This window comes from Pezoporus flaviventris, unplaced genomic scaffold (genome assembly GCF_033815535.1).
Source record: "Pezoporus flaviventris isolate CSIRO_AGI_PZ_B2104156 unplaced genomic scaffold, CSIRO_AGI_Pfla_v1 ptg000057l, whole genome shotgun sequence".
In the NCBI taxonomy this organism is placed as follows: Eukaryota; Metazoa; Chordata; class Aves; order Psittaciformes; family Psittacidae; genus Pezoporus; species Pezoporus flaviventris.
In genome coordinates this window covers 6,968,021-6,987,028 of record NW_026892605.1, presented here as the reverse complement: position 1 = coordinate 6,987,028, position 19,008 = coordinate 6,968,021, and the positions used below count along the sequence as shown (strand labels likewise).

Below are 19,008 nucleotides of genomic sequence, written 5' to 3'. Positions count from 1 at the left end.
GGGTGCGCTCCCCGCACCGCGCAGACCCTCGACCGCGACCCCTCCTCCTGCCCCCTCCCCTCAGCATCCCGCTCCTCGGCGCGGGATCCCCGCGCAACGCCCGCCGACACGTGACCCACCCGGTCTCCTCGCGCACAAATCCCCCCCCCTTCCGTTCCCTTCCCTTTCCCTGCGGGGGGCCGGAGCCCCGCGGTCACGTGGCCGCGGAGTGATGTCACGCCTCCCACCACCACCCCCCCCATCCCGCCCTATCCGCGCCGAGCGGCCGAGTGTCCCGGGGCGCGCGGCGGCGCCGTTCCGCCTTCGGCTCGGCTCGGCTCGGCTCGGCTCGGCTCGGCTGCCGGCGGCGGGGACGGTGGTAGCGGGACGCGGTTCCCCACATGAGGTGAGCGCGGCTCGGCGTGAGGCACCGGTGGTGGCGGAGAGAGGTTGCGTGCACACACACACACACACACACACACACACACACACACACGCACACGGTGGCGGGCGCTGTGAATAGGGGCTTTGTGTGCGGCGACCACCTGCCCCCGCCTCCGCCGCCGACCGCGGGGGGCTGCAACCGCCGGAGTCTGAGGGGAGACACCCTCTGTGGGGCGCAACAGGAGGAAACTTCTGCCTTCGCTTCCCCAGAGCCCTGTCTCGCCGGCGTGGGGAGCGCAGCCTGTGCGTGGCTCTTGGTTTGTATTCACTTTGTTTATTGTTCTGCGGGGTCGCTTTCCCTCCCCGCGGGGGTGACAGCTGCCTGCGGCGGTGAGCAGTAGCACCTCGGTGCCCTTCGGCGGCTCGCCGGGAGCCCCTTCAGCCCCGAGCGGAGCCGCGGGGTCAGTGGGGGCTCGCCCCGTCCCTGACAGCGCGGGTCCGGCTGCGCCCCGGCGCCCTAGCGCCGCCGCGTCAGTCCCGCTGCCGGTGCCTGTCCCCGGGGAGATCCTCGTGTTTCCTCGCTCCGCTAAGAAAGGTGTTCCCGATTGTCCCGGTGCTGCGGTGGGGCGATTTGTCTCCGCGTTTCTAGTATGAGCCCGAGGGGGGCGGCCTGGCTGCGGGTCTGCGCCTTCCCCTGGCAGCGGGGGCTTGAAACACCAAGATTTTCTTTAGCTGTTAAAAGTAATGGAATAGTCTGCTGTCGCGTCAGTTTAACCAGGAACCTGAGCTTCTAACTTCCAACAGAACACGCTGAAGACTTTGCTTTCTCTCGCACGGCGCTTGGCAGCACAAGCCTTCTGCTGTTGCCACTTGTGACATTCTTAAGTTTCTCCCTGGTGAAAAGACTCGTTAAATATTGCTGTAACATCACTGCAGGATCTTAACAAATTTTCCTGTTTGTTTCTATAGTGAGTGTGAGCATGCTTATTACAGAGCTGATGTAAACCACTTGCAAATCTGGTGCCACTTTGGTGGAAGGTGCAGTTTCTCTTTTCCTCCTTGTTTTCTTTCTTTCATTTGTCCCAGTGGGCAGCAGGTTAGTGTGTGTTACTAAAAAAAAAAAATCAAATATCAAAAGAATACCCATACCTTATTTTGGAAAGGCCTTCTGATGTCCTAGATTAAGTAGGAGTAAATGAATTAAGTAAATGTCTGTGAGTGACCTGCTTGGCTTTTGTCTCGGGACACTCATGAAAAGCTGTCAATGAGATTCTATTTACTAATAGAAGAATTGCATAACAGCCATATGAACCAGAGTGAAAAAGCATTTGAGTAGAGCAAGGCTTTATAGGAGCTTAGGGTTCTCTTGAGTTGAAGCCAAGCTCAGTGCCAAGAAGTCGCTCTGCAGTAGCAGATATCCATCCTTCCAGTCTCTAAAAATACTGGCCCTCTTCCCTCTTCCAAGAGTGCATCTGCTAGCAAAGCATAAAATGCTACCTCCTCCCCTCTCCCCCCCGAATGGAGAGATGGATAACATCAAGTGGAGAAGAGACTAGGCAGGAGGCTGCTCATCTCATGAAGCTATGTAAGCATTTCACAAGAGGGTTTGCTCACTTGCCTCATCTCTTTATTTTTTTTTTTCCTCCTTTTGTATGTTCCTTACTATGTTACTTTTCCCTCCTCTCCCTCATAAGCAGTTTGTGCCTCTTTTGGGGAAGAAGCAGTGCCTGGAGAAACATGAAAGCCAACTTATTGTGCGATATGTTGACAATTTCTAAATCCTACTGCAATAATACCCTAATCACATTCCTCTTGAGAGCTGATTGTGGGCTAGTTCTTTTTGCCTAGGGATAATGCTTGAGGTAACTACAGAGCAAAACCAAAAAACTAGAACAAATCCAGTTAAAGCTTTAGTGGCTTGCTTAATGGCAATCCCGAATGTGGGAACATATCTGTCCATAACATCTTTTGGGGTTATAGATTCGAGAAACTGTCTCTCCTGCTGCATACATACTTCCTGCATGTCTGAGAAGCCTGTTCTCCTGCCTTGTTCCTTGGAATTGCTGTCTAGGTCCCTATGAACGCACACAAGCGATAGCTCTGCATTTGAGGTACCCTGGGGCTTGTTTTCAGAGTTGTCAGTCCTTGCTGCTCCTTACATTTTGAGGGTCATCTAATAATACACTCTTAGGGTATAGAGGAAGTAGTGCAAGTACCTGTAATTTAGGTAAATAGATTAGAGCTCATCGCTGTTAAACTGCCAGAGACAAATGTGAGTCTGGTGAAGCGTGGAAGTAACTGAAGATCTCACTGGTACTTAGGACTAGCTACTGGTCCAGGTACTTGCCCAGGACTGCTGGAGCAGGAGTACACAACAGTGAAAGAAAGCATCCTTCCATTGTGTGGAGATCCAGAATAGGATGGCCAGTAGTGCCTGAAAGTAATGGTGTTAGTTGGTGTGCTGAACTTTAGACCACCTCTGGAGGAGAGAATCTCCAGCCTAATGGTTGGTGCATTTGCCTTGGAAGTGTTAGTTCTTGACTCAAGTCCTTCCTCTGCACGAAGATCTTGCATTTTAGCTGAATGCTGTAGTAACACGTGTATTTTCTAAAGCTGCCATAGTCTCCCTTTGGTTTTGTGCCTGGAAGCCATTGCTGTTATTCAAAATACTGTAAAAGGATGCATGGGTTTTCTCACCTAAATCTGTAGGAGGGGATGAGTAAAGTGGAGAGCCAAGTTTGTTCAGTTATTACAATAGAAAAAGAATTTCTACACTGGTCTGTCTATGACTCTGTAACTTCAGTAGCAGAGGATGTTCCCCTACTTTCCTCATAACTGCTAAGAGACGGGGAGCTATTGTTGATCACTGCAGACGTCTGGACTCCCAAAGGCACTGGGGCACCCTGAGATGTCTGTGGGGACTTTGACACTTGAGTGCTTTCTGAAGATTTTGTTTACAAGGTTCTGAGACATCGGCATAACTCTGAGGGAGATCTAGAGATTCATAGGTCTCAGTGGCTGGGAGAAGTCTTGTAAACACCGAGTCTTCTCCAATATTTGTATGGTGCCTAAGGCTGCTGATATTGAAAGTAAGTTTCAACAACCTGAATAAAATCAGATTAAAAACTTGATTATCTTCAAGATCTAGGTGTTGATCTTGCTGATATTCTGCTAGTATTTATAGCATTGATAGTCTTCCAGGATAGAAAATACCTGAATTCCTGTTACATTTTTTTGATATGTGGAAACAAACCCAACTTTTTCCATTTTTGGGTAATGGTTAAGAAGGCATTGCATTTCATCAGCTAAAATACTTTCCCTACCCGAGAATTTGGAAGCTGAATAGGGGAGCTATCAGCACCATCTCTGAAGGCATTTCTAGACTACAGGAGTTTTCAGCAGGACACCCTTCCAAGACCTTTTAAAAAATATAAGTTTATGAGAGTGGGGCTTGCCAAGAGTCCTAGGTAAATTATATTGATGTTCCCATCTTCCTAACTCCTGCCCTAATAGATGACTTAGTTCTGCCTTTGGCTATTTCAGAACATTAATCAAGAAAGTCATGGATATGTCTTGTCATAGATTTAATGTTGCATCCATCCAGATTGTCATGTTTGCTGATTCTGAAGAGCATCTAGTTGAATGGTTGACACAGAACATTAGGAAGGGGGTAAGTATAAGCAAGTACTAGCTGTTGTTAGCCATGTTTCTTATTAAACAACTAGTTTCACAAGTGCAGCTCTGCACTGTTTTTCTCTCTTTCTAGTTGTAGCTGGATACTTCAATTCCAATCTATCCCTGCTGGACTAAGGATTGAACATTGGAAAGTCTTCAGAACTGCAGTGTATCTTATGTGTGATCAAACCAGAGAATATGGTCTCAAAATTGAGTTGCACACAACGGGGGGCCTTTTTGTTTTAGACATGGGAAAACTGAAAGCAGAGAAAGACAGCAGTATGTCCCACTTCATGCAGCAAGTCTTGTTTCTTGTTTTCCGCTCTTCAGTAAGCTGGATATGTGTTGACAGACACTTCCAGACAAAAGAACTGGAGTAAGAACAGAGTAAAGTTGTATGCAATGAATGAATTACAAATTTGCCTGGACTTTCCTTGAGCTATAATTTTACCTGGAGTGCTGTCTGCTATGCTAAGTAAACAATTCGGGGCAATGTCACATTTTGATTTTTCTTTTATCTTCTGTAATTTACTGCGTTGAAGGCCTTGTTGATGCAGGCTTTCTTCTAGCTGTCTAGAACTGAAAACACTGTTGAAGAAACTGCACATACCCCCACCTTGACAGTCTTGCTTGGGTTTTATGGACTGTACAACCTCCACAGGGGCTGGTCCTACTTCAGCTGAATCCATCAAAAATGGAGTTTAGTGTTTGCAAATTCTGAATGTCAAATAGAAGAGTAGAGAGTTGATGCAAAGTACTCTGGGGGGTGGAGTGATAGCTGTGGATTGGTGATGTAATATCCATGGAGCTCTAATTTTTGCGCTCAAAATGCTTACATTTGTACAGGTCAGCACATCCTTGCCAGTGATTTGTGAACAGATTGAGGGATTGTACTAAATTACCCAAGGCCCTTGCTATCTCTAATGTCTGATTCTGTTTAGAGTTGGATTAACTGTATATAAATCACTCCCACTGTTGGGAAGCACTTGGGCTTCTCAGTGCATTTTTCAGTGTTTTTATTAGTAAGTAATAGTACAGTAACCAAGCCAAGAATTACTTGTCTTTATAGGTGACATTAAGTTTAAAAAAGTTATGTTCCATTTGACTTTTCCTATGATAGGAGGATGGGTTACTCAAGACGGAAAAACTGAGCTATGCTGATAAAAGAGTGGGGAAATGTTCCCATTGCTTTTGGTCACATCATCCATGCTTTTCTTCTTTGGCCTGAGAAATAGAGAAGAATATGCTCAGCTGGATGGAAATGAGAAGGTAGTCAGAGATGAAGTGCTGGGTGGATCTTTTTTAGGACAGCATGGGCTTGCTGCATTTATGTGCAAGAAACTGAAGAGGCTGGGCAATGGCTAATGCCTCCAGGTGGTCCTGTGGCTTCGGCAGTGCTGAGACGAAGCTCAGGTTTGGGCATGTTCTTGGTATTGTAGATCAGGGGAGCTCAGGCATGTGAAGTGTTTGAGAAGCTGGGTTCTAAAGGTGGGCAGTAGAAGAGGTACTAGTGGTGTGCATACCTCTGCCTGCTCTGCAGTACTGGCTGCCACAGAGGCTTGTGCTTCTGGGTCAGAGCAGAGCTTGTGATTTAGAAAGTGATCATCCAGAGAATAAACGGTCGTGTTGTGCTTTGGGAGGAGATGCTTCTTGGGCCCCTTATTTTCCTTTGTGAGTGTAGGTGTGTTCACACAAAGGAGATGTAAGAGTATGGTGGCAATGGTATTCTTCCAGACCCTTTTTATTTTCTTGTTTTCATTTTATTCCCTTCCCCTCCCTTGCCACGCCTTCTTTTTATTTTGCCATATCTTGCATGCAGTCTCTAGTACCTTTCTGTAACCTCACAAGGTTAAAAACATCTTCTGAAGTATTTTTGGGAGGGGAAGGGAGCTTAGTTGACAGCAGGAATTGTGCCTGGCTGCAGAAAGGCAAGAGATGTAAGATTTTTAATTGAATTCAGTGCTTACCAGTAAAGGATCACTGTCACTGGCATGAACAGGGTACACAGTGTATGGTTATACTGTAAACCTGTAGTTTTACATTGTAAAATTAAGGCTGTTTCACTGTTGCATTGCTGGATCTTTGGCCATTCAAGGAGTTGATTGTACTCTGTTTGAAAAGCCTTGCTTGCTCTGACTTTAATGCAATTTAATGAAAGGAATAAATGTGTCAGTATTGTTGTTCACTAATAAAAAACAGTTTATTGTTGTTTATCTCATTATAAATCAGTGGGGAAGATTATCCTAATCTGTTTCCTACATTTAAACCTAAAGATTACATTGTGTATTAAAACAGTTTCAGTGAAATTACTGAGGCCAAAGGTTACCACCACTTCAACGTCTGTTGTTTAACTACAGGTTGGTTTACCACCAATCTAAAGATGTTTTCTGTGGCATGTATTGCTGAAAGCCATTTATTAATATTAAGCTGAAGGAAGATGAGATAGAGAACTAGATACTTAATTTTGGAGTTAATGGTTAAAAGTATGTGATCAACATTAGCTGTTGAGAATCGCTGGAGTTAAACACTTCTTTACTGCTAACTTGCTGTGGCTACAGAATGACAGTGCTTAGTATTTATTATCACGTTTATTCTGAAAGCAGAGAAATGCCGCTATTAGAGATTGCTTCTTGTTAATACCTGTGATTCATTGCAAAAGTACTGTTTTGAAGTGACTTGGTGCTCCCTAGTGAATTTCTAGTAGTCATTTCCTATCTTGTAAAACAGGAGTGTATTAATGGTGTTTCCTTTATCCCCCCTCTGGCAAATGAACACTTGTCATAAAGCCCTGCTGAATCAGGATACTGACCTCTTTTTGCATCAATTCCAATAATTATACCCTTTGAGAGGTGATTTCCTCCCTTAAACAGTGCCAAGAAAATGCAGCCCTCGCCACTTCATGGGTTTTTATCTCTACAGCTGAAGAATTATGGGCATTATGGTGCACACGCTGTAACCTTAATGTTCATGTTTAACTATCTCTTATGGAAAAAATACAGATGTGACACACACTGAGCTTGGGAGTGCTGTTTTTGTGTGCTTGTGCATGCTTTTTTAATTATGCTGAGGACTTGAGTTTCACATTCAATGTTTAAAATGCACTTACGCAAGAGATGAAGTATCCTGTGGGAAAATAAATTGGCTTCTAATAGAAACACAGCTCACCTCCCTTCTTCCTTCCTCAAAAGGGGGAAAAGTAGCATGTTAGGAGAGCTTGCAAAGCTTGTTAATTACACTCTATTACAGGTTCCTCATAGATGAGAGTCCAGCTTCACAGCCATTCTGTGCATACACCTATAAGTTGTCATTTCTCCCATAGCCCTATAGTTGAGCACTTTATCTTCCATGGGAGCTATAACAAATATTTTGTTCATGAGAGCCAAAAATGCTGAGGGGGTGGGAAGGGGAAAGACAGCCTGTAGCAGACAATTCTTTGGCAATCTGCATGTGAGGAAAGATTTGTTTTTGGTTCCCCATGCACACGGTTTCTTTATGTTTTATTAACTGGTGTAATTAAACTGTTTATAAATTTTTTTTCCCTTTCTCCTTTTTTTTTTTTTTTTTCTGGCATGGTACATAAAGGAGGCCAGATGAGTGTAATAGTATTTGTCTTGTCTGTACCCTGGCATTTCTGGTCTTTGCAAAGCTTATCATCCTTGTTGTTGGTAGAGAATGATTTAGGAGAATACTGGGTTTTGCTGAGGTTCAGGCTCCTTTCCAGTGCAGGTTATAAGAGCTGTTGTGCAATTTAAACACTTTCTCCAAAGTTTGAGTAGGTGTAGCAGAAATAAAGTGATATGCTTCTCTCAGAGCAACCTAAAATAATGCATTTGTTTTGATTGTTCAAAACTTGTCCTTTTAATTTTTGTTCCCATTTTACAAATACTCCATTCAACCCAGGAAAAAGCACAGAAATTGTCACTTAAGCCAAAGAGTGAAAAAGCTTTTGCAATTTCTTTTTCCTTTTCCTTTTGCATGCTAAAGAATTAAGCAAAATGCTACAAGTCCATTCTTCTTGAGATGAAAAGCAGACCTTTGAATGAAACCCCTCGTTCATATACCTGAAAGCAGTCAGGCATCTGATATGACTTCAGAATGACTGCATAATTAGATTTAGAGTCATTTAATTAGACATAATGGTATTTTAACAGCCTACAGAATTACCCCATCCAGATTACACACTGGAGGTGCATGCTCTGTGGGAAATGTATTTGTGTGTATACAGTGTATGGGATTTTTGGAAGAAATGTACTTATGTTTGTCTTAAATGGCTGTCAGATAAATATGGGGTTGAACTAAATGACATGTTTACTTAGCACTAATTGCTGCTCCTGAATGCTACTTAGCATTGTACTTTGTCGAAGCATTCATATATATTCTACTAAGAGTACTGCGTAGTTGCATTTTAAAATTCATAGTAGAGTGACCATGTAGAGCATAGCAATGTGCCTCATAGTAACAATGTGCCTTTGTTTTATGAGAAAACTGAATCTCACTTTACTTATCAAGCTGTTTCTAGGGAGTGATGTGAAACATCAGTGACCCTGCATAACCTATTTGAATTTATGTTCCAGTCCTCATTTCAGTTATTTATTTATCTGGCTAGACTTGTAATTTTTTTTTTTTCCTCCTTTTTTTTCTAGAGTGGAGGGAGGAAGTTTATACAGCTGAACATCCTCTACTTTAAACTGTTCCTTCAGAAGGAATTTGTACAGCAGCTAAAACTTGCAAATGAGAGTGACTGGCTATTCCAGTGACCATACTCCAAAAGTAGAAATTTTAACATTGTTGTATAGATGCTTTTGCCCAATCCAGATGTATGTTGCCCTCCCATAAAGTTTTTCTGCTGTGCTCTAGCAAAAAGCACATTGCCATGCTACTTTAACATGCTGTTCACCATTACTTTTGTCTTGAATAGGTGATACGTGTTATATTGAAGCCAGTAACAAACTCTGGCTAGGCACTGTGTCCCTCTTCCCGTGTGAGAGTTTGCAGCTTGTCTGTAACGTTAGTTGTATATGTTTGTGCAACTGCTGCTTTTCTTCACTTGAAAAGGAAGAAGGTGGAACATGCCAAATTAAAAGAAGCTATGACTCCCAAGAATACACATAGAGTTTCCTACATGGAAAAGTATAAAACAGTTCTTCCACTGAAAACCTCTGTTCTTGCTCAGATGGTTCTATCTGCTATGTTGCATTGAACTGTCCCATATGTGTCATGCATGATTTAAGTATAATTTTGAATTTTGTTAATGGTTAGACTTGTACATACAATAGTGATGGTATTTCTGCTACCCAGCGCAACCCACAGTTGTAGGACAGCAAAGTTTTAATTAATGACTTTGCATACTTCTGCTTTTCCCACTTTACAAAATAGCTGCCCTGATGATAATGTTAAAATAGGCAGTGGGCAGAGAAAGCTGCTTCATGTGTGAACATGTCAGTGATCTAATTATGTTGAGAGGTAGCTAGTATAGCATGGTACACACTTGAGTTTTTGGTAAAGATTTGCTCTGTTCTGTGATCTGACTTAGGCTTGCTTTTAAGTTTGGAGAAACAGAAAGTTTCCCTTAGCTGTTAATCTTTTTTAGAGCTTGAGGACTAAATCGGCAAAGGGTGATATAAGTATGCAAATTCAATTCAGACTTGGCTGCCAGTGAACTGAATGGTATCAAGTTGGAATCTTATTTTTCTTTCTTTTTTTTTGTTTAGATATTGAAGAAGGATAAAAAGCTGCTCAAAGTTTTGGAAAGTTGAATGTGATCAGCATGAAGAGCTTAAAAGCAAAGTTCAGGAAGAGTGACGTAAGTATTTCTGCTCAGCTTTACTGCTGGTTTCCATGCTGGAAACAAATTCTTCACTCCCACCTTGATAAGGTTGTAGATTAATGAATTACAGAGAAGAAACTTTTCCAAGCACAAAGACAACAGTATGGAGTAGCTGTTTCTATTCAGAGAGCCATTATCGGCTATGCAAACTAGTAGTATTTCACTACCTTGCTCTCTATAACTGAATTATGCACGTGTGTGGGGTCTGCAAATCTTCTGTTAGATTGTGCTGGTGCCCAGATTTAAACTTTGTTCCAGGCATAGGGTTAAGCTTAATATGGACTTTATTGCCTAATTATATATCTGTTTGAGCATAATACCATTCTTATCGGTGTGGTGCTTAGGCACTTAGTGAAATGTCTCCTCAGCCTGTGGCAGGGTTTCTTTGTCAGCAAGAATACAGGAACCAGCTGTGCAATTAGGGCAGCTGTGGCTTATCAATTCTAGTGCAACAGGAGAGGTGGATATGAGAACAGGAGAAGTGGATGTGAAGCTTGAGGAGTGAGGACATAAATATGGAGGTCCTACAGGAGACCCTTCAGAACTGCATTTAGAGAGACCTTATATTGCACATCAGATATTGCCTCTTGCTATAGTAGTATCAGTGGAGACCCAAGCTTCACCTTGTATAGTAAGTATACTTCCCTTGGAGTAGCAGAGCTGCTGTAGTCCCATCCTGTTCTTATCTTTCTTTTCCTACCATTACCCATTCCAGCTTTTTGTCATGCACTCATGTCTAATGCTTATTTGATAACGCAGTGAGCAATCAGTGAAAATAGGTGACTTTGGTTAACTAGCTTTCCAGATTTTGTGTGGGGTTTGTAATGAGTCTCCATGATCTGTGTGAAAAGTTTAGTGTTTCCCTCCTTCATCCTAAATTTGTGTGCTGCTTTGAAAAGAAGAGATGTATTGTTTGTTATGGCCAGATTCACATAGGATCCTAGAGTGTTTGGTGAAGATGCTTTAGGTTTGAAAATGGAGCTCATTCAAATGTTTTGACATTCAGGAATAAAATTACACTTCATAGTACAGGCTGTGCTTTCATGTACAGATGGTCTCATGGCACACCATTAGAGTGGGGTCTTCAGCTGGCTTGTGATGTACTTCAGTAGCTGTGAAGAAGGTAGAGATGTTGTTGAGGTGTAATCTGCAGATATTCTGGTTACTGCTTAGAAACGTCTTCTGAGCTACAGGTTAGCATTTGGTGCAGCTGCTGTATTCACTTCCTAGCAGCAGCACTCATTCAGTTTAGCAAGAGCCCTTTCTAAAAAGATTACTTCTATAAATGAGCTAAATATGTCAACCAACCTTCGGGAGCAGTGGGAGATGCTTTTAACTACTTAAGCCATGTTTGGCTTTTGTTAATCATCAGACTGAATCACCCATCAGCACAGTCTCTTGTGCCACTTCACAATAAATGAAAAATAATGTCACAAGCCTCTGATGTCTCATTTAACTGAATATGCAGTTTGGTTTAGAACTGCTAGAATTTTGTGGTCTAACATTGTTGCTCCTGTTGCAATGAGTAGCAGCAATTGCTATTTTGGGTTCACCTACACCAGTAAAACTTTTTATAGGCATCTGCTTGAGTAATGAGAACGGTCCCTTGGCTAATACGTGAACACACTTGATGTTATGGAAGTTAGGTGTGCCTGTGTGTTAGGATGACTTCATTCACGCTTTTATGGTAGTTGGCTGGGCTGCTACTCTAGAGCAAAGGCTAAGTGACATGTGTGATGCAACTAGATCTTGCTGTAGCTAGTCCACCCACTGTTATAAATTGCACTGGTTCTCTTACTCCTTACCTACTTATCCTTGATAACTCATGCCTCTCCCCAAAACCAAGTGGAGTCTGAAAGTAATTGCTGTTTTGATACTACTGCTAACTACTGCTGTCTACTGGCTGGAGACAAAGTCGACCACAAAGGATTTTTCAGATACCTAAAATTTAGATATGCAGCATTAAGAGCACAGCAGTCTAAATCCGTGACAGTCTGGTTTCCTCAGTTTTGAAGCCAAACCTTAAGGGCATAATTCAAAACAGCCATCAGGAACTGTTCCATACTTTGTGCAAGATAAGCAAGGAAAATTATCCTTCAGTTTTCAGAAGCTGCCTTTAGCTATAGTTCATGAGGAGGAGGAAGAGGGGGTGGTTTTAATTGGAATTAGTTGTATTTGTATCTAAATTTATAAGGCTTTTGGACTGGGGATAAGTGTAAAGTCAGCAGGGATGGAGGGCCTCTTTTTCTCATCCCACCTCAATTGTGTTTTATACAACTGAAAGTGTCTTGGGGAAAGGAACAGCACCTTTCTCGTCAAGCTCATTGGTAACATAAAGAAATAGGAAGAAGTGAGGAGTAGGAATAAGTCTTCAAGGTGTGCATGAGGAAAAGGAATTACACTAACACTTCTCCAGCAGTAAGGCTTTTAACATAAAAACTATATGCCGGAATGAGGAAACTTCATTGTTATATTAAAGCTCTCTAGGCTGTTCTGGAGTGGATGAATTGAAAGTGTGCACAACTGCTGTTATTCATGAGTATGTCTCTATGTCCTTGCTGTAGGGCTTTGCTTTGGTGCTGTAGCTACACCGGTCTTGCAGCTTGCAAAAGAGATATCCCTGCTGCCTCTTCTTTCATCTCTGCCTTTCTGGTTTGGTGGGTATCTGACCCTGAAGTAAGCCAATTTAGGAACATAAAGTGATGGAAACTTAACTGTGTGGGGTGAGTTTTAGCTGGTTAACTCTCTGCGCTGTCTCACTGTAGAGTCAGCCTTGAGAGGAATGTTGAGAGGAGCAGCAGCTGTTGTTTGGCTAAAGTGCATTGCCAAATTGCACCTGGAGATTACTGGCCTAAAGCACAGTGGTGGGTATGCCAGCCAAGTAGCTGCAGGAAGATCCAAGTAAATAAAGCTGCTAATTGTGATATTTAGCAGAATTGATATACTCAAAAGCTGAGAGATGGGAGAGTGGCCCCTCACTTCATGCTTTTGCTGCTTAGCTCACCTGATTCTCTCTTTGTGTGTGCAGGCACCTCCACTGACTTTTTCATGACACACTTGATCACTGTACTCCTTCCTGGGAGTGACTGTTGCCATGTGAACATGTGTATTTGAGTGGAGGAATGAGATTTATCACTCGTCACAAATGGGTATTGTCAAAGCGTGATGTGTAGTTACAGGAGGATGCTTGTGGAATAGAAATCTGTGGACAGGATGCCTAGGAGGGAGACTGGAAGGAAGCTAAGTAGTGGATGTGCAGACTTCAGGAATCTGTAGGCAGAGCAACAGGAGTTGCACTTAGGTCTTGACAGAACAACTAGTCCTGAGAAGCTGTATTTTCTCCACTCTTTCCTCACCTCTTGTTCCTCATTATCAAACCCAAAACCGACTGTTAGTAACATCTAAAAGCTGACAACCTAAAAGGATGGCCATTTTAATTGTTGAAAAGACTATGTTACCTGTAATGCTTGGAAAAGTTGGTGTGGTAGTATCAGGAACTCTCACTTCAGAGCTTAAATTTGTTTATAGGCTTTGTAATTTATTCACACCATAGAGAATGAATGCCTCTACTCAGTAAAACAGAAGTTTTTCACTGTTTCTGCTTGGAAAAGCAGAGTTTGAAATAATCCAATTAAAAGAAAGCCAGTGCTACTGATGTCTTACTAATAATTTGAGATGGAATTGTTTTCTAAAGTAACTAGTCAGTTTGCGGCCTGACTTCAACAATCTTAAACAAGCACATGAGGGCAGAGTGTTTTTTTGATAGTAAGCCTGTCTAAACATGTTTTGTCTGCTTCTTAAATATGTCAAGATGCTCATTAACATTTTTAGGCACCTACACACATTTAAATACCTAGCTCTTTGACACTAAGATGTAGGAAAAGAGGGAATCTGTTTAGGTAGACTTGTTTTTAACTATGTTATTAGTTGCTGTAGGAAAGGTATATTGTGTGAATGCTGTAATGGGTTGGATTGTTTTCATTCTCTGACTTACATCTGTAGGCGAAACCTGAAAATTTTTAGGACCGTTTTCTGTGAGTGTTGAAGATCAGCTGAAAAACACATCTTGCAATTTGACAGCAGACCAATTTTCTTCTAACTGCTAGCTTGTTGACTGGACAATATGAAGCTTAGAATTGGTATTTGTTTCAAAATATCTTCAATGCGAAATAATTAAAATAGTGGAGTGTCTTTTGAAATTGAAAATTGACAGTGTAGTTCTTCAGAAAAAATAGCTATTGTCAGAAGCAGAGCCAAGGACTGGGATTTCCCAATGATGATTGCCAGCTCTTAACTTCTGGTATTTCTGGAAATGCCTATTTGTTATATTGTCATGTGGGAGCTGAAAAGTTTGCAGTTCTTATGAAAATGCCTGCTTCTTAGCCTGTGGTCTGGTCATTGTTCGATAATTCTCAAAGTGATGAGGCAGTTAGGTATGTTGTAGTGTAAAATCTCAGTCTTAATCTAGACACTATGCTAATTAAGGCTTGGCACTTCTTTTTAGTGATCAGCATTCTAAGTAGTAGGCTCCCATTCAACAGTTTTTAAAGTATAAAAAGCTACGTGGGGGTCTGGAATGGAAAGATTGCTGGGGTACATTCCATTGAAATTGCTGCGTTCCATGTGCTCTAGACTAAATGTGTGGGAGAACAAAACTTGGGTGGGGCAACTTCAAAAATAATAAAGCAGGATCTCCTTTAACCAGCCCTTATATTCTTTTATCCATTGAAAGCTGCAATTAACCTAAAAAGGAGTATGGGACTGTTGAAAATTCCACTATTTACTCTATGTACATGTGCTACTTTCTTTCAGGATAATTATGGAAAAAAAGAATCCAAAACAAAACAAAAAAACAGTGCATATGCAGTGTTTAGTCTGCCTAAAAAGTTAAATAGCAATGTTGTCTGACCTCTTCACCCAGTTATTTAGAAAATTAACTATTGAAACTTGCTTTTATTTAGGTGTCCTGCTTTTATTGAGTGTTGGATTAAATCTGCTTGAAACACAGCATGATTGTAGCTTTCCCTCAGTTTACTGTGTTCTTCAGTAATAACTTTTGATTCCACTATACAATGTGTAGGTTAAGACTTGATCTCTGGAATGTTCTCAATCCAACTCTTCTTGGGAAAGGAGGATTTATCCTTCTCTTCCTCTTGAAACAACTTTTATGGCCCTCCTTCCCTCCTTCCCTCCTTCCCTCCTTCCCTCCTTCCCTCCTTCCCTCCTTCCCTCCTTCCCTCCTTCCCTCCTTCCCTCCTTCCCTCCTTCCCTCCTTCCCTCCTTCCCTCCTTCCCTCCTTCCCTCCTTCCCTCCTTCCCTCCTTCCCTCCTTCCCTCCTTCCCTCCTTCCCTCCTTCCCTCCTTCCCTCCTTCCCTCCTTCCCTCCTTCCCTCCTTCCCTCCTTCCCTCCTTCCCTCCTTCCCTCCTTCCCTCCTTCCCTCCTTCCCTCCTTCCCTCCTTCCCTCCTTCCCTCCTTCCCTCCTTCCCTCCCAGGTTCTACCTTGCACATCATTTTCTGTTCCAAAGCTATTTGGCTTCATGCCTTCAGTTTTGGACAGCACAAGGCTCTGCTTTAGTCAGCTAGCTCTCCCAGCCAAAGCTTAAATGCTTTGTGCAGAAAGAAGAAGAAACATGTTCTGAGTCTCTCCAGAAGGAAATGAGAGATCTGGTTACCTGGTATGTGGAAAAGGCCCAGGTACTCAGTGACTTTTTTTGTCTCAGTCTTCACCCACAAGAGCTCCAACCACACTGCCCAAGCTGCAGAACGAAAAGGCAGGGACTGGAATAATGAAGAACCTCCTGCTGCAGGAGAAGATCTGGTTGAAGGAATCTTAGATGGTCTTGAACCTGATCTTCTCCTACAGCAGGAGGTTCTTCATTCTCCCAGTCTCTGCCTCATGGCTCTTGCCCGCTGGTCAGTTGTCTCTGAATGGGGAAGTACATAGTGTCTGAGGCTAGATGACTTTAAGGTATTCTGGAAACAACCTGCAACATCTCCAAATGGTTGGGACAGAAAGGGAAGGAAAGAGGTTAAATGACAAGTGTGCTGTGTTGTTTGGAATTGTAGTAGATGAACCTGGGTTGGAATTGGCTTACTTTGAATAAACATAGTTATTTCCTAAAACAGGATTATAGTCTATAGCAGAGAACATCTTGGTTGTATTCCCAGCCAGTCTTTGACAGTCTACTAAAATGTCATCATCAGTAATAAATTTGTGACCTTTTTTAGTGCTAGTCCCATGTCTGTTAAGTGTGCCATATTCATCAGCAGATTGGGTTGATCATGGACAGTTGCAATCCTAATCAACCAGTCTTACAGTCTAGTTGTATAGTATATGCAACACTATTAAACACTCTGTTTGAAGTCAGAAGGTGCTTTGGGGATCACAAAATCGACTAGGTTGGAAAAGACCTTTTAGATCATCAAGTCCAACCTTTACTCCAGGACTGCCAAGTCCACCACTAAACCATGTCACTACAGGCCTCACCTACATGGTTTGTCAGGACAACCTGCAGGGCTGACCTCACTCACCCACTTGGTTTCTCTGTCCTGTGGGTAGCACATGGTGCTCATCCAGGCTCTGCTTTCCACACCTGTATTTGTCCCAGAACCACTGCCCTAAGGAAATGTCAGACAGCTGCTGCACTGCTTTCCTTTTGACTGCCACCTCCACCCATGCTTGTGCCCCAAATTAGGTGAGGAATAATATCTCCCATTATTATTAGCCCTACAGTCATATTCTTACCAACGCAGAATGACACAGGGCTAATGATTCTTCACTAAGTATAGGTTGGGGAAGTGTCTCCTTTTCCCAGGTGCTGCCTGCCCAGACCCGTCATCTTTGTCATCCCAGACTTCTTGCTTGCTCACCCTCTAGAGCTGGAGGCAAGATTGGAAGCTGTGCAAAAGGAAGCATTGATTAGTCACTGGTTGGCCACAAACACAGGTCTGCCCTGGCAGCCAGAGTGGTGCCTGGCAAGCTGAACACTTTGCATCTGTGTTCTGATCATGCAAAGATGGCAGGTTTGGCTATCCTCATGTGATCCCTCATTAAAAGGAACATATGTAAAACACTTGCAGAGATGAAGAGGAACCCTCCCATTGCAGAATTTTTTAAATGGGATTAAACCCTGTAGTGTTACAGGCAGCAGTGTACAAAATTGTAGTAGATAAGTGCAGGAGATCCACAATGTGAAGCTAGCCAGTTTGTTGACAGTTCATTACTTAATCAAATACCAAAATTAAGCAGCATGAAGTGGGGGTGGGTAGGAAGAAGAAAGGCAAATTGGCATATACAAACTAGAAAAATTTAGTATTTTTGAATATTTTAGTAACAAGAAAGGAATCTTGATTGTGTAGAAACATGTTTTTTGTGTCCCTTTAAACAGAGCACAAAAGTTCAAAGGCCTGAGTTTGGAACAGTTGGAAAAAAGCAATTGTAATTTTTTCATTTGTTTGTTTATCTTTAGTAAGATTTAAATGCAAAGTAAAATAAATTACAAATATGATAAATGAGCCGTCTGTGTGTCCTTACAGTGGTACACTATGTTCGCTCTTCCTTTTCAGCACTACTTGTGCCTAATCTGATTTTAAAAGAGTTAAAAATAAAAGTCTGTCCAGCTGTCAAAGTTCTCAGTTAAAACTCATGTAAAGGAGAGGATTTAATGAATGGTCCAGTCTTTGTGTTTGAAGGCTCTTGTCTTGTGCTTACTAAGAAAAAGAACAATTTGCTGTGAATAGGTGCCGTAGTATTATCTAAATAATGTAGCATCCATACATTTTATTTTATTCCAGATTTGAGCCTTTTCATCCTATGCTTTTATTTTGGGAACCTATGAATAATATCTGCTGAGCAGACAGCAAATGTTAAGAAGTTAATGAAGCTGAAACAGATGTATTATTTGCCTTATTCCAGCAATATTTTCTAGTCCTATTCTTCAGGTAAATGCCCAGCATTAGGAACATGTCAAGCCCTTTTCTGCTCCCTTGCTTGCCACACTTGGATCTCCTTGAAGTTCATGCTGTGTGTATTCTGAAGGTCTGTGAAGCTTAAGCGTAGAGGAAAATGAGGGTATCAGTGGCCATTCTTCCCAGGAAATACAATGTGGTGTTCAGGGAAAGCTGTCAAAGGTCAAGTTACTGAAGCACTGCGTGGAGCAGGCAGATGGAAGGAATGAGGCTGAAGAGGCCTTTCTTTATTGTAGTTGTACAAGAGAGTAGTTCTATTCATTTTGACACAGCTGTGAGGAGGTGCTTTCGGTTGGCTGATGGCAGGTTTGTGGGCCAACATGAGGTTGATGGGTGATATTCAGGCTTGACCACTTTGTGTTAGCTACAGTTATTAAGGGAGTGTTTAAAAACTGCAGGTCTGTGTAGAGAAAAACACTATGCTTGCATGAATAGAAGGCTGAAAGCTAACCAAGTTTTTTGCTAGTGAGAAAAAACTCTAATACCACAGTGTCTGTCTCACTGTTAGGACAGTTTTTATGCTATAGCTCAGTGGTACAGGTGTTTTACAAACTGCTCAAGTTTTGTTAATAGATGATCCGAGTCTAATGAACTTTTGAAGTATTAGACTTTTAAATGTATCACTTCATTGGGAATTGATGCAAGGCTAATGCCTATAAATATAGTCATTCATACTTGACTAATTTGCTTGTGTAAATAGTCAAGACCTGACTTGTAAGGCTCTTAGCAACCTGCTATAGTTGACCCTCCTTTGAGTTGGGGAGATGGACTAGCCTGTTTTCCAAACCTGACCATTCTGTGATGCTGTGTAAAGATTAATAACACATCATGTAGGAAGCTTGCAGTCATGTTGAAAGGTACAAAGTGCTCTCGATAAATTAGAGGCATCTTATTCTAGGCTCTTGGCTGTGTGAAAACCTTGAGGCTTAGCCACAGGGAAAGCTATGGTGTCCTTGCCCATACGCTAGTAGTATAGCTGCCTGGACTTGTGAGGTTATTCTGACATGTGAAAAACTATTTAATGAGCTATTTTTGCTATTTCTAGACCTAAACTATCTACAAGTAGCTGCAGCCTTAAGCTTATAAAAATACTCTTAACTTTGTGTTGGCAAGTCGGTGTGGTCGAATGTCTTAACTACAGCTACATGATGTCTTTGTCTCTGACTTGCAGCTTA

General features: G+C 42.2%; 1 protein-coding gene across 2 annotated transcripts in view; it reads left to right on the top strand.

The window, feature by feature from the left end:
* The first annotated feature begins 240 nt into the window (after positions 1-240).
* RAI14 (retinoic acid induced 14) overlaps positions 241-19,008 on the top strand; it is an 87,475-nt gene continuing 68,707 nt past the window's right edge. For both annotated transcript variants that reach the window (XM_061469524.1, XM_061469523.1), the window contains exons 1-2: positions 241-385; positions 9,750-9,841. In XM_061469524.1, coding sequence (XP_061325508.1) covers positions 9,806-9,841 — 36 coding nt within the window. In that variant the 5' untranslated portion in view covers positions 241-385; positions 9,750-9,805. The remainder of the gene's footprint in view (positions 386-9,749; positions 9,842-19,008) is intronic.